Source organism: Equus asinus, chromosome 7 (assembly GCF_041296235.1).
Source record: "Equus asinus isolate D_3611 breed Donkey chromosome 7, EquAss-T2T_v2, whole genome shotgun sequence".
NCBI classification, from domain to species: Eukaryota; Metazoa; Chordata; class Mammalia; order Perissodactyla; family Equidae; genus Equus; species Equus asinus.
In genome coordinates, this window is record NC_091796.1 from 404,203 (window position 1) to 417,913 (window position 13,711).

Genomic DNA, 13,711 nt, shown 5'->3' on the forward strand with positions numbered 1-13,711 from the left:
GTGGAGGGAGGTGGGTGCAGGTGGTGATGGAGGGAGCAGGTGCATGCAGGTTGGAGTGGCCGGCCTGCTGGTCAGGGTACAAGGAAGGATGCACAGCACGAGCAGAAGCAGCCCAAGAGCAACGGGAGAGTGTCATAGATGCAAATCGCCCCTGAAATGCTCGCAGATGGTTTCAGGGAACCGGAGAGCTCTGGCAGGGACTGGGATTTTTCATCTTTGGGATGTGGAGCCAGAAGGTTCTTCAGGATCCCTCTGGTTTTACCACTGAGGAGACAGATGCAGAGATGGGCCTGCCTGCACAGACCCAGCCTACAGGCTTGGGCACCTCACTGACCAGAGTGATCACGACCCATGCCCAGCCCTCCTGAGTCAGCGCATCGGACGGCGCTCTGCACGGCGCGCAGGGTGGCTTCAGGGTTGCGTGTGCACACTGGGCCTCCTCCCGTCCCCCTGGAACACTGTGAGCACTTGAAGCAGACGGCCTTACGTCACTGGCAGGAGGTGTCTTCAGTGTGGGTTCCAACAGCGTGCCTGAGGTAGCAGGCTGGTAGGGACCTGGCAAGCTCCTGGCCTCCTCATCCAGATGGGAAACTGAGGCCATGGCCAGTGGGAGGCCTACCCAGAGCCCAGCCTGTGGGACCACTGCCTTGGAGGAAGGGGTGGCTGTGGAGGGTCCGGGTGGGTGGGGTGGCCCCTGGCACTTTGGAAGGGAGAGGAAACCCAGGGGCTGGGTGGTCTGCTGCTGGTGGGAAATGAGTGCCCCTCCCTCCCACCTCACACCCCTGTTCTCAGCAGCACGGCCATTGGGCGCCCTCACTCCTGTGGCTCAAGGTGGCCTCTGGCGTTCCAATGGCTCTCCTGGTCTTGGAGGGCCCCTGGGCACCCGCAGAACCACTGCAGCCCGGGGTGTGGAGTGGGACAGGACAGCTCCCTCAGGTCCCTGCCGCTGACCTGGTCCCTGGGGAGCCTGGGTTATTTCTGGAGGTCTTCGTGGGAAGGTCAGCGAGCCCCACTGCACAGGGGGAAGCAGCTTACCCTGGAGATCACCAGCCATGTTGGACGAGGAGCAGAGGGTGGCCAGCACCTCGAGTGTGGCATCAACATGTGGGGGTCCCGCGGGCACCAGCAGACGTCTGTGTCAGAGGGTACCAAGCTCGCTGCTCGCTCCTCAGCAGGACCCACCGCTGTCCCTGTGAGAGGGCTGCCAGCTTTGCACCCCGGGCCTGCCCCGTGTTGGCATGTGGGAGCGTCCACTGACCTGGCCACAGGAGGAAGCAGGGCTGGGCCCTGGAGGACTGCCTGGCAGGAGCCGGTACTCAGGTGGGCTCCTCTGGTCCCCAGGTAGACCCCGCTGGCCTTGGCCAGGGCTGTGTGGGCCCAGGAGGGAGGAAGAAGGGGACCGTGGCCCAGGATGGCAGGAACCAGGGCAGGGCCCGGCCTCCCACCCACAGGGAGCCGGCCCCAGGGAGAAGCTGCAGGTGGAGCTTGGGCCATCCTGGCCGTGCAGGCAGGCTGGGTGAGCAGGTGTCAGTCCAGGGTGCCAAATCCGGCCTGGTGGACAGCTCTGTTTCCCCATCTGATACAAGGGGACCCTTTCTTCCCCCGAGAGCTAATGTGGGACCCCCGAGGGAGCAGTCACTGGGAGACAGGCTTTGCCTCCACATGGTTTGGGGACCCTCAGCTCACTCTGACTGTGAAACATTTCTTGGTCACTGGTAAGATCAAGTTACTTCCGTTTCCCTGCTCCCCAGGGCCCTTGTCCACCTGACACTGACCAACAGACTCAATAGGTGGAGCCCAGTACTCACGGAAGACGAGAAGGAGAAACCGAGCCTGCGTCAGGAGGTTCAGCCCACCCCACCCCTGTAGAGTTTGGGCTCATTGTGGAAATCCCTCCCTTCCAGCCCTGGGTTCTGTTCCAAGCCCAGCTCTCTGAGAACACCCAGCCCTGCCCTGGGGAACAATGGGGGGGTTGGGGGGGCGAGCAGGAGGCTGGGGGTGCCACGGTAGCAGATTCTGGAACTGGGGGAAGGGGCACTGAGGGACACAGCTGGGCTTCGCACACAGGGTGCTGTCCAGGCGGAGGTGTCCTACTGCATGTACTGGCTTCTCTATGATCGCAGGAAACCCCATCCTGGCCGCAAGAGCCCCGTGCTCTGGGGTGGATGCTGGCACTGGTGAGAGGAAGGCAGCCCAAGCTGTGCAGGAGAGGCGCTCTTTTTATTGAGTTGCAGTAGCATCTTAGGAAATGTCTGCAGAGCAAGGGCCCCACCCCGGCCCCGCTGCAGCCAGCCCCTTCCTCTCCACGAGCTGGCCCTACACCAGGGGCCCTGTCAAAGCCGCGTGGGTGGTGGGGGTGGGTGCCCATGTCAGTGGGCCTCCTGGGGTGATGCAGGTCCCCCCACCAAAGGGGCTGTGGCAGCGATGTCTCAGGAGTCGTGGTTCAGCTCGTTGAAATGGAAAAGTACCAAGCAGCACGATTTGGAAAGTTCCACTGCTGATCTCCAGAGCAGAAAAGGCTCCCTCCTCGGTGAGGTCCGGCTTCTCCTCACACCTGCCGCCCAGGGCCCCTTTCTCCCTCTCCTCCCCTACCTCCTCCTCCAGGCCAGGCCCGGGGAGGAGGGAAGTGTTCCCATAGGGGAGGGGAGGCTGTGGTGCCCAGCCCACCTGTGAGGGCCGGGGACCTGCACCTGGAGCTTCGCAGAGGCGTTTTCAGGGGATAAGGTGTGAGGAGGCCATTCAGGAAGAGCCCACAGAACCAGTGCCAGGGAAGGAAGGTCAGAGGGCATGGCTGGGACCCCCAAAGGAACTAGAGGGCTGAGAGCATCGATGTGACACCTCTGTCCCTGTTCCTTGGCAAGGACGTGGGCCTCAGCAGAGCTGCATGTGTAGGGGCCTCCCTCCCCTTGGGCACGGCCACTGTGGCTGTCTGGCAGAGCAGGGAGGGTCTGCCTGCCTTTGCTCCCCCGGGGCCTCTTCCCCCAGGGACTTGCCCCCCACTACTCCCCGAGGCTGCCCCCGGTTGTGGCCCCCAGCTCCCGGGGGCTGCCCTGGCTGAAGAGCAGGCCAGGGGACTAGTGTGGCCTTCTGGCATTTGCTACAGGCTCGGAACCTCCTGGACTTGTTGAGTTTGGTTTTTGCTAGCCATGGAGTCCAGGGAAGGCAGAGGAGAAGGGCTGGCGATGCTTCCGGGCAGGACTTCACTCCAAGCTCGGGATGGCCTTCGGTCCCCGCTGGAGTCAGCCCAGCCCTGGGCCGCCTTCTGGGGACGCTGGTCGGAGCAACATGCACGTGGACTAGATACGCGGCGAAGGGGAGCTGCCGCCCCGCAAAGTCGCTCCGGACGGGGCACGAGGCGAGGCCTCTGGTTCTATTTCTCAAGCCGCAGAGGGGCAGCCTGCCGGCCCCGCGGCCACCGCTGCCCTGTCCACCACCGCGGTCAGGCCGGTCCTGCCCGCGCCCACGGCGCGTCCGCGGAGTCCCCGGCCAGGTCGGCGCCGTCGGGCCCCTGCGAACTGTCCTCTGTGGCGGTGGGGGAGCGCGTGCTGTCTTCGCGCAAGGCCGGCTCGGGGCTGGCGGCGCGCTGCTGCTGCTCCTTGAGCTCGGAGTAGGAGCGCGAGAAGGTGTGGAAGATGGAGGTGACCGGGAAGGCCATGAGCAGGATGCCGCTGAGGATGCTGCTCAGCGCCACCACCTGCCCGGGGAGGCTGCGCGGCACCATGTCGCCGTAGCCCACGGTGGTCATGGAGATGACGGCCCACCAGTAACTGGCCGGCACGCTAGAGAAGTCGCGGCGCGCGCCCAGCTCGCGCTCGGCCAGGTGCACGAGCGGCGCGAAGAGCGCCATGGCCACGCAGAGGAAGAGCAGCAGCAGCCCGAACTCGCGCGCGCAGCGGCGCACGGTCAGGCCGAGCGAGCGCAGCCCCAGCGAGTGGCGCGCCAGGCGCATCACGTAGAGCACGCGCAGCGCGCGCAGCAGCCGCAGCACCAGCCCCGCGCGCTCCAGCAGCTTGTTGCCGCCCGCGCCCGCGCCCGCGCCCGCCCGCGCCGCGCCGCCAGCCGCCAGGCCCACGAGCAGCGACACGTAGAAGGGCAGGATGGCCAGGATGTCGATGATGTTGAGCGGCGTCCGCAGGAAGGCGCACTTGCTCTCGGCCTGCAGCGAGCGCAGTAGGAACTCGAAGGAGAACCAGGCCACGCACACCGTCTCCAGCACGAAGAGGTTTCGGCACTTGGGGGAGCACTCGCCCTGGGGAGGAGAGGGGGACACGTGTTAGGGGCAAGGAGCGGGGGATGTCACTCCCCGTGCCTCTTGATCCCAACCGATGCGAGTGTGCCACTGCAGGGGCCAAGGGGTATCGCAAAACCCAGTTCCTGTAAAAAAGATGTACTGGGAGATTGGCTTCTGGCGTGACAGCATGAGGAGCTCAGCTGGCCTGCTCCCCAGCAAACCCGATGAAAATCATCAAAAAAACACAAAACCATTTAAAGCCTCTGGAACTGGTCCTAAGAGCAAATAGCAAATGGAACATCTGTTCAAGAAAATCTGTGAAAACTCGGTAAGAAGGGCAAGAGTCTTTAGTGTTTGAACCAAGACCCCCGCACGGCCCCGCAGCAAGGAGACTGCTCCAGAGGCTGCAGCCGGGACGCATGGCTCCCGCCCCCAGCCCCCCGCCTGGGGCTTTCTTCCCAGGAGGAGTGGGACTCCAGCGTTGCTCGTCCTGCCCCCAGCTACCTGCTGCTGGCTGAGTCCCAGCTCAGGGCAGCTGAGAAGAGGGGCGCCTTCGCCCAGCTCCACAGGTGGGGTGGAATGGAGACTCCACCTGGTGGCGCACGGAGAACACTGGGACCCCACATCGCCCTTGCCCAGGCTTGTGAGGGTGGTTTCGCCAGGAGAGGCAAGCTAAAGGACCTCGGCCTGCTGCTTCCCCTCCCTCCACACAGCACTCAGCTCTGAGAATGGGGAATCACCAAGAAAGAGGCTTACTACTGTGCCCATCCCCATCCCCAAGCCCTGGTGCAGAGGTTTCACCTGGTGGCTGGGGGACGGAGGGGGTGGGGGGAGAAGCAGGCCGGAAGGCAGCTCCTGTTTTTTCCCAAAGAAACAGACTTCATTTGCAACAGAAAGTGGTGAAGTTCAAACCCAAGAGTGCTTTCAAGAGCAGTGGCAGTTGTAGAAGGAAAATGAGGAGATTCACGGATCTAATGAAGACACAGCCTAGGCTGCAGGCTGGCTAGTTTGCAGGAAGAACTGGGGTAGAAGACATCTGGAGGAGCCCTCCTGGGGTCAGAACAAATACCGGACACTGGCCTCAGAAACTATTCCATCCCAAGAGCCACAGTTTGACTGGCTCGGTTAGTAGAGCAATTTGTGCCCCGGGACATTGCTGAAAACAACAGAGGAATCAGCCAGCAATTAGAGGATTTCACAGCTGGGTGTGGTCAGGGAAAGAAAGAGAACCCTGCCCCAAGCACTGTCATCCCAGGGTGACCGCGGGTGTCCCCAAGCTGGGCCTCCCTGGGGAGCAATGGCAAGGGCTGAACGCTGTGTATGTGTGAGTGTGTGTGTGGTGGGAGGGGAGCAAGAATAGACTTCACTAAAATAATCCGGCCAATTTCTAAACAAGTGAATAGCAGTAAAAAGCCCTGAGTGGGGGGCAGCATCAGGGTTGCTACAATGGCTCAGGCAAAGAAACAGAAAAGCACGACCCATCATCAGAAAAAAATAAGGCAACAGAAACTGCCTGTGAGAATGACCAAGTGTCAGATTTAACAGAAAAAGACTTCGAAATAGCCATTATAAATGTGTTCACAGAACTAGTGGAAAGCTTGATTAAAGAGGTAATGGAAGGCTTGATAACAATCCATTGCATCAAGTGAGAATATCAATAAAGAGAAAATTTTAAAAAGAACCAAATGCAAATTTGGGAGTTGAAAATTATAATAACAAATGAAAAACTCACTAGAGGAGCTCCATGGTAGTTTTGAACTGGCAGAAGAAAGAATCAGTGAACTTGAAGATACATTAATAGAGATTATGCAGGCCAAAGAAGAGAGAGGGAGAAAAATGATGAGTCTCAGAAAAATGTAGGGTACTGCTAGTCCACCAACATGGGGAAATGCAAGTACAGAGGAGAGGGGAGAGAAAGGAGAAAAATGTTCCAGGAAGTAACAGCTGGAAACTTTCAAATCTATTGAAAAATGATAACCTACAAATCAATGAACTCCAGGAGGGGTAAACGTAAAGAGACCCACAGACACATCACAGTAAAAATGCGGGAAGTCAAAGGCAAGGAGAACATCTGGAAAGCAGCAGAGAAAATAACACGTCACTTGTGAGGCAACTCCAATAAGATAACAAACTGACTTCTAAGCAGAAACAGTGCAGGCCAGAAGACAGGGGATAACATATTCAAAGTGCTCAGAAAAAAACCGTTTACCAAGAATCCTATATCTAGCAAAGCTATCATTCAAAAATAAAGGGGGAAATGAAGACTTTTCCAGATAGATAGAACTGAGAGAATTCGTTTCTAGTACACCAGCCTTACAGAAAATCTGAAAGGAAGCTCTTCAGGCTGAAAGCACGTGATCTAGAACTGTCATAACCTCGGATTTGGCAAAGGATTCTTAGATATGACACCCAAAGCACAAGCGACTGACAAGAGATTTTCACATACTGAGGTATGTGTGGTAACTATTCGGGTTCAAAATCGATTCAAGTTCAAAACTTGAACTAAAAAGCCTGACTTCTGGCCTATCAAACGTACATTGTACATCTGCTGTAACCATTGAAATAAAGAATGCACTCTCTTAAGGTGAGAATGGATACTTCCCCTCCTAGCCCAATTGCTAACACTCTGTTGGTAATGCCAGGATTAGTCCCTTTCCCAAAGTCAGGGTCATGTTGACCTGCTAATCTGCAACTAAATACCTCTTTGAAACTTTGATGAAAATGTATCCAGGCTGTGTTTAATGTATGTTCTTTGTTCTACGAAGATATAAGACTACTGAAAACCATGCTTCTCCAGAATGCTTTCTAAGGCCTTCCGGGTTATCATCCTCAATCTCGCTCAGGTAAACTCACTGTACTTCTCTTATCTATAGAATGGTTATTGGTTATTTTACATCGATATTTCTTGGTGTACTGCAGCAGGATTTCAGAGAAACCCACCAGAGACCACCTGGAACCAGTTTGAACAGGCACATGGTACCATGCGGGCCCATTTGAACTTTGTTCAAATACCACCATCTCAAGGATCTAAGTATCTTAGTAATGATCTATGTGTTCTCACATTGGGTTGAGGCCTTTCCTTGCAGAAGAGCGAAGGCTTTAGCAGTAGGCAACTTATTGGAAAGGGTAATTCCTGTCTGGGGAATTCCTACTGAGTTTTTCAGTGACTGGGGAGCTCATCCCACCACACAAATTATTAAATCTATTTGTGGCATTTGGCCAATAATGCAGCATTTTAACTAACCATGTAATCAGAACTCACTTGGCAAATCTTTCAGAAGCATTCAGTCTCTGGTGGCCCAAAGCTCTTCCGCTAGTACTTGTCCATCTTAGAGCTACACTGTAAACATCGGCTGTCTCCTTTTGAAATAATAACAGGACAGTCTATGCAATTAGATGAGGAAATGTATGAACCAACTTTGCTTAAGGGAGATATATTACATTGTTGCCAGGGTCTCATGGAGGTGCTTAAAAGAAATGAAAGATTGCTAGCTGATTCCTTTCACAGAGAGCTCCCAGGAGATGAAGACCTTAAGGATCATGGACTATAACCTGGAGAATTTATTTATTGGAAGAAGCATCAAATAAAATACTCTCTGCAGCCCCGTTGGAAAGAACCATAACAGATAATTTTAACCATTCTGTACACTGCAAAATTAAAGGGCATCGACTCATGGATTCACATTTCTCATTAAAAAGCCTCCTCTGCCTGGGTAGATTTCAACTCCTGTTTCTGACACCTGACTTTGACTGACCAAGACAAACACCTCCAAACCAGGATGAGAAGACGGCGGCATCTGTTGTAGACAGCTGTTCCTAGCCTCCAGACCAGGCCTGTATTCCCAACCTTATATCTCCTCATTTAAACCCCTGTAATGCTGAAACCATATATCCATTTTATAATTGTTCCATTTAAGGTTTTCGAATGCTATTATACTTAAAGAAAGTGGTTGGTTAGGACCACACTGGTCTTGAAGGTAGGCATTTATTGGATGGCTCCTGATGGAACTCAGTGGTTGTATGGGACAAACCTCTGGCCTTGGCTGCCACCTAGGTGGCTGGGACGCTGCACCCTGGGTCCCCTGGACGCAGGGAAGGGTTTGCCCTGAGCTAACATCTGTTGCCAGCTTCCTCTCCTTAAGGCCAGATGGGCTCACTCAGTGTTCCACTGGTATGGTCACCCAGCGGCTATATTTGCTCCTTCTTTGGAGCTAGAAGATGTCATATATCACATATAGAAGCCCTGACTAAATTTACTCAACAAGTCCTTAATGATAGTCAAGTAGGAATAGCATTATCAAATAGTGAACTGTCTTTAATGAGAGAGGCTGCCCTTTAAAATAAAATGGCTTTAGAAATTTTAACTGCATCCCAAGGTGATATGCGTGTAATCATTAGGACTAAATGCTGTGTTTTTATCCCCAGTGAATCTTCCAATGTGTCCTCGCTGCTAAAGTGCGTGAAAAACCAGGTGAAAGCCCTAAGCGATCCCACACCTAGTTGTGATTTAGTTGGCTCCCTTCCGGAATTGGCTCCCTTTTGCAACCCAGATGGCAATTCCTATTTCTATTACTCCTTGGAATTCTTGTATTAGTTATAACATTCAAACTACTGTTTACTCAGTTTTGTAAGACTGGCACGTAAGCTAGAGTAACGATTGCTTGGTGACTTGAGATGGTCGATCGATCTTACAACCCTGGATGAATTTCCTTTTCTGATAAAGACTATACCTAAGAACTTATTTTAAACTAATCATTTCAAGTATTCAATTATCTATTCTACAATAGTCATGAACAATGTAACTATAGGACGTCATGTAAAAGCACATGTATGTTTGTGCAATAGTCTAAAAATAATTGACAAATTACATAACCTATGAGATGCTTCCTCTGTTGATATATACCTCTACACTTGTCCACTATATCTGACTATTTCCCCCCAACGTGGATAACTGGGCAAATCAATGACATAAAAGCCCATCACTGAGGGACATGATGGGCCCAGGGCAGGCAGGAGCCACCCTGGCACCGAGGGACAATATTTTGATCAGCAGTGCTTTCTATCGGAAGATTATTGCTCAAAAGGGAGAAATGACAAGTACGTTCTTTGTTCTAAAAAGATAGAAGACTGTACTGAAAACCAAGCTTCTCCAGAATGCTTTCTAGGGCCTTCCAGGTTATAATCCTTACCGTGGCTCAAGTGAAACTCACCTATTTCTCTTCTCTATACAATGGTTACTGCTTATTTTGTGTCGACACAACCAAGATAAAATAGATGAATTAAATATCAAAATTAAAAACTTCTGTGCCTCAAAACTGTTATGGCCTGAATTGTTTCTCTTCAAAATTCCTATGTTGAAGTTCTAACTCCCAGCACCCAAGAATGTGACTACATTAGGAGATGGGGTCTCTAAAGAGGTAATTGAGGTAACATGAGTTCATGTGGGTGCCCTGATCCAATCTGACTGTCCTCATAGGAAGAGGGGATTAGGACACAGACTCACAGAGAGGGATGAACCGTGTGAACACACAGGAGAAGACGCTGTCTACACAGCAAGGAGACAGGCCTTAGAGGAGACCAACCCTGCCGACACCTTCATCTCGAACGTCCAGCCTCGGGAACTGTGAGAACATGAGTTTCTCTTGTTTAAGCCACACGGTCAGTGGTACTTGTTATGGAGGCCAGAGCAGACTGACAGACACCATCTGGAAAGTAAGACAACCCACAGAATGGGAGAAAACATTTTCAGATCTTATCTCTGGTAAGGGACTTGTATCTATGAAATATAAAGGATTCTTACACCTCAATAATAAAAAGACAAACAACCACATATTAAAATGGGCAAGGGATCTGAAGAGACATTTCTCTAAAGAAGTATATGAAAGAACAAGTATATGGAAAGATGCTGAACATCATTAACCATCAGGGAAATGCAAATAAAAACAACCACGAGATCCCACCTCACACCCACGAGGATGGCTAGAAAGAAAACTCAGATGACAACAAGTGTTGGTGAGGATGCAGAAAAAACGGAGCCCTCATGAAAAAACACTGCTGATGGGAACGTGAACCAATCCAGTCATTTTGGAAAACAGTCTGGCAGGTTCTCAAGTGACTAAACATGGAGTTACCACCGACCCAGCAGCTCTACTCCCAGGTGTGTGCCTGGGAGAAGTGAGCACATGTGTCCACACAGAAACTTGTACAAGAATGTTCACGGCAGCATTATGCATAAGAGCCGAAAGGTGGAAACAAACCAAGCGTCCACCACTGACGAACGGATAAACAAAATGTGGCAGATCCACACAATGGGATGTTATTGGGCCGTAGAAAGGAGTGAGGCGCTGACACCTGCCACACCACCGGTGGACCCTGAAGACAATTCGAAGTGAAAGAAGCTGGTCATGAGAGACACAGGCTGTGTGGGTCTGTCCTCTGTGAGGCCCAGAGTAAGGACATGCATGGAGACAAAGTAGAAGTGGTTGCTCAGGGCTGGAGGGGAGCGGCTGCTAAGGGGCAGGGGTCTCCTTGGGTGACGGAACGTTCTAAACTTACATTGCGGTGATGGCTGCACAGCCCTGTGAACACACTGAAGGCTACTGAATCCTGTACTCTACAGGGTGAGTCGTATGGCGTATGAATTATATATCAGTAAAGCTATTTTTAAAGAGACTGACCTCTAGGTGAATCCCAGAGTGTGTGGCTGTTTGTGGACCATGGGCGGGGACAGCAGGCCTGCCAAGGCCCCGGGTACCCCAGCAGGCGCTTGGGGCGGGGGCCTTGAGAGGAAAGAAGACAGAGAACATGCAGACCTCTCCCAGCTCCCAGCTGCTGGAGGGCCCTGGTCTGGCCAGGTCTCACCTTTAACCCTGAGCCCCCACCCAGCCTAAGTCCCTCCCCGGGCGACCTCTCTCATGTCAAGGAACTGGAGAAACATCAGAACACACCAGACAGCTGACGCCTGTCATGCTCACTGCTCAAGTCTGGGCTCAGCCTCCCGGGTGCCTTGTGCCCAACTGGCTCAGGCCCATCTGAGCATCAAGGACACAGCCTCATGCCAGTCCGGCTCCCTGAGCCCTCTCACCAGGTGATAAAGCTTGGGGCCGGCAGAAGAGACCTTCCACCACCAGCAGACAGCACTTGAGAACCCATCGGATACTCCAGATGGAGAACAGGTCATGGTTCAGCCATCGATTGCAAAACCCGGCAAACATCTGCAGCATTGGTACTGAGGGCACCGAGGTGAGTGCGCCCACAGGCTGCTCCTGAGTCCTGTCTTGTATGTTCAGGGCCAGACACTGATGCATCACCTGGTCTGCAAGGAAACCGGGCACACTTGGGTCCCGCAAGCCTCTCTCCAACCCGCACTTTCCAAGCCAGCCACTCTCTGTGTGTATCGGGCGGAGCCCGGCCGTCCCATTAGTGGCTGCCGGAGCCCAGTCCCTGGGCCTCTACATTAATCATCATCCTTGTGTGCTTGAAATACTGGCCACCTGCTCACTTCCTCCGTGGTCCCTGGGCACAAGGGTGGGCCCTGGGCAGGTGGGTCTCTTCTCAGAAAAGTTGATGGGGCCTCCAGCCCAGATGAAGGGGCCTCCGAGGCTGTGGGAGGAACTTCCGGTTTCTAGACCCTCTCCTGGGGCACGTGGGTCACAGGTCAAGGGTCTTCAATGGCCTGTCCTCCCCAGAGGCCTTGCGGGCCCCACGCCTCCCTGCCAGGTCAGCACTGTGTCGGCCAGGCCAGGGCCTTTCCAGGGGTCGCCCGGCCCATCCTGGCTCGGGAGTGACAGCTCGCTCCAGGCGCTGACTGTGTCCCTTCTAGGAGCGTCCACACCTGTCTGTGCCCCTCACTGAAGGAGCAGCAGGGCTGCAGCCTGACTGGAGGGGCCCAGACTCTTTGGGACAGGTCTGTGGCATGGCCTGGGTCCGAGAATGTCGCTCTCAGCTCCGTGTGCGGTTCTATGGTGTCTCCCAGCCCGTGTCCCTCTCTGTCATGGGGGGAGGGCAGAGGCGGCTTGCTGTCATCCTCGGGATTAGGATCTGCTGTGCAGGGAGGGGCCCCCAGCCCGCCTGTGCCCCCTGATGTGCACTGCGCCCACACTGGCCTCTCGACCACTCCCACCTGCCGGCTCCCCCCAGCCAGAGCCAGTCCCGGGCACAGGCCGGGGTGCGACGGCAAGTGTAGCTTCCAGAAGGGCCGGGGCAGGAGGGCGCAGCGGCTCTTCCTCCTTCTCAACAGTGCTGAGGGAACCCGGGGAGGGTCGTGGCTGCTGGGCTCTGCTCCCCCTGTGGCATCTGGCGACAGTCACAGACCCTAGCGGTAGGACACCTGGGAGTGAGGCCAGCGGGAGGACAGCCCACAGCCGGCGGGAGCAGCGGTTAGGGGCAGGGGCACAGCATGGGTGCTGCCTCTCTCCCTTCCGGAAGGTTCCCTCTCTTAGGATGCGTGTCCCAGGAATCCCAGTGTGCAGAGCCTGGCACCATCCGCAGCTTGCCGCTGATGGTGGCCCAGACCTGAGGTGGAGGGGCCTTGGGGGAGGGTCTGGGCCTGGGCCCTGCCCCCCAGAAGAGTCTGACGACCTCAGCCCAAGGGTGTTCAGTGGCCCTGGGACTCACAGCCCCAAAATCCACACAACGTCCCATTCGGGGCTGACCGCAGGCCCTGGGTCCCCATCATCTCAGCATTGCAGGCAGCCCCAACCCAGCGCAGCTTCCAGCACCATTTGGGTGGGCAGACGGGGAGAGGAGACCTCTAGGGGAGGGCCTTGCCCCACGCATGAGGAGTGACCCCAATGTGCCCGCCTGGAGCCCGCAGATTTGGAAAGAGATGGACCCCCCCCCCTGCCATCTCCTTAAGGACCAGCCTGCAGGTTAATGGGAGGAAGCTATTTCTGGAACTTTCAACCCAGAAAACAGACCTCCATTTATCATAATTTGACACATCTGGCCTATTTGGCCAAAATTGGTCAGAAATAAATCTATGTTCAGCCTGGCTCACCCAGTTTTGAAGCCCCTGCCCTCTTTGGTCTCCTCTGGCTTTCTCTGGCATTTCCCTGACATTCACATTTTTAAATCAGGCCACGAGCAGCAGGTGGCCCTGATGCATTTGCCGTGGGTTGTCTGTGTGTGGCTGGCCTGGGTGAGTGACACGGGTGTGCCTGGTGGCCATGGTGCTGGGCCTGGGGTCCAGGTGGTGGCTCCTCTGCCCGAGCTGCTTAGCTCCAGGAGGAGGCTCCTGGGGATCACTCTGTGCCCCCACCCAGGACTGACCACTGGGGCTGGATAGGGGGTCCTGCTGACGGCTTCTGCCTGTCTGCTGTTGGGGCCAAGGAGAGCTCTGGTCCTGGGTCCTGGGTCCCAGGTGGCATGGAGAGGACATGGAGATCCCAGGACAGACACTTCTGGAGGGAGAGAACATGGACCCCAAACTCTGCGATGGGTCTGGCCTCGCTGGCTAGCAGTGGCAAAGCCCCACTTCCC

General features: G+C 54.8%; 1 protein-coding gene across 9 annotated transcripts in view; it reads right to left on the reverse strand.

Annotated features, from left to right (window-relative positions):
* Positions 1-13,711, reverse strand: part of KCNG2 (potassium voltage-gated channel modifier subfamily G member 2) — an 87,437-nt gene continuing 73,726 nt past the window's right edge. For all 9 annotated transcript variants that reach the window (XM_070512806.1, XM_044744007.2, XM_070512805.1 and 6 more), the window contains one exon: positions 1-4,249. In XM_070512806.1, coding sequence (XP_070368907.1) covers positions 3,440-4,249 — 810 coding nt within the window. In that variant the 3' untranslated portion in view covers positions 1-3,439. The remainder of the gene's footprint in view (positions 4,250-13,711) is intronic.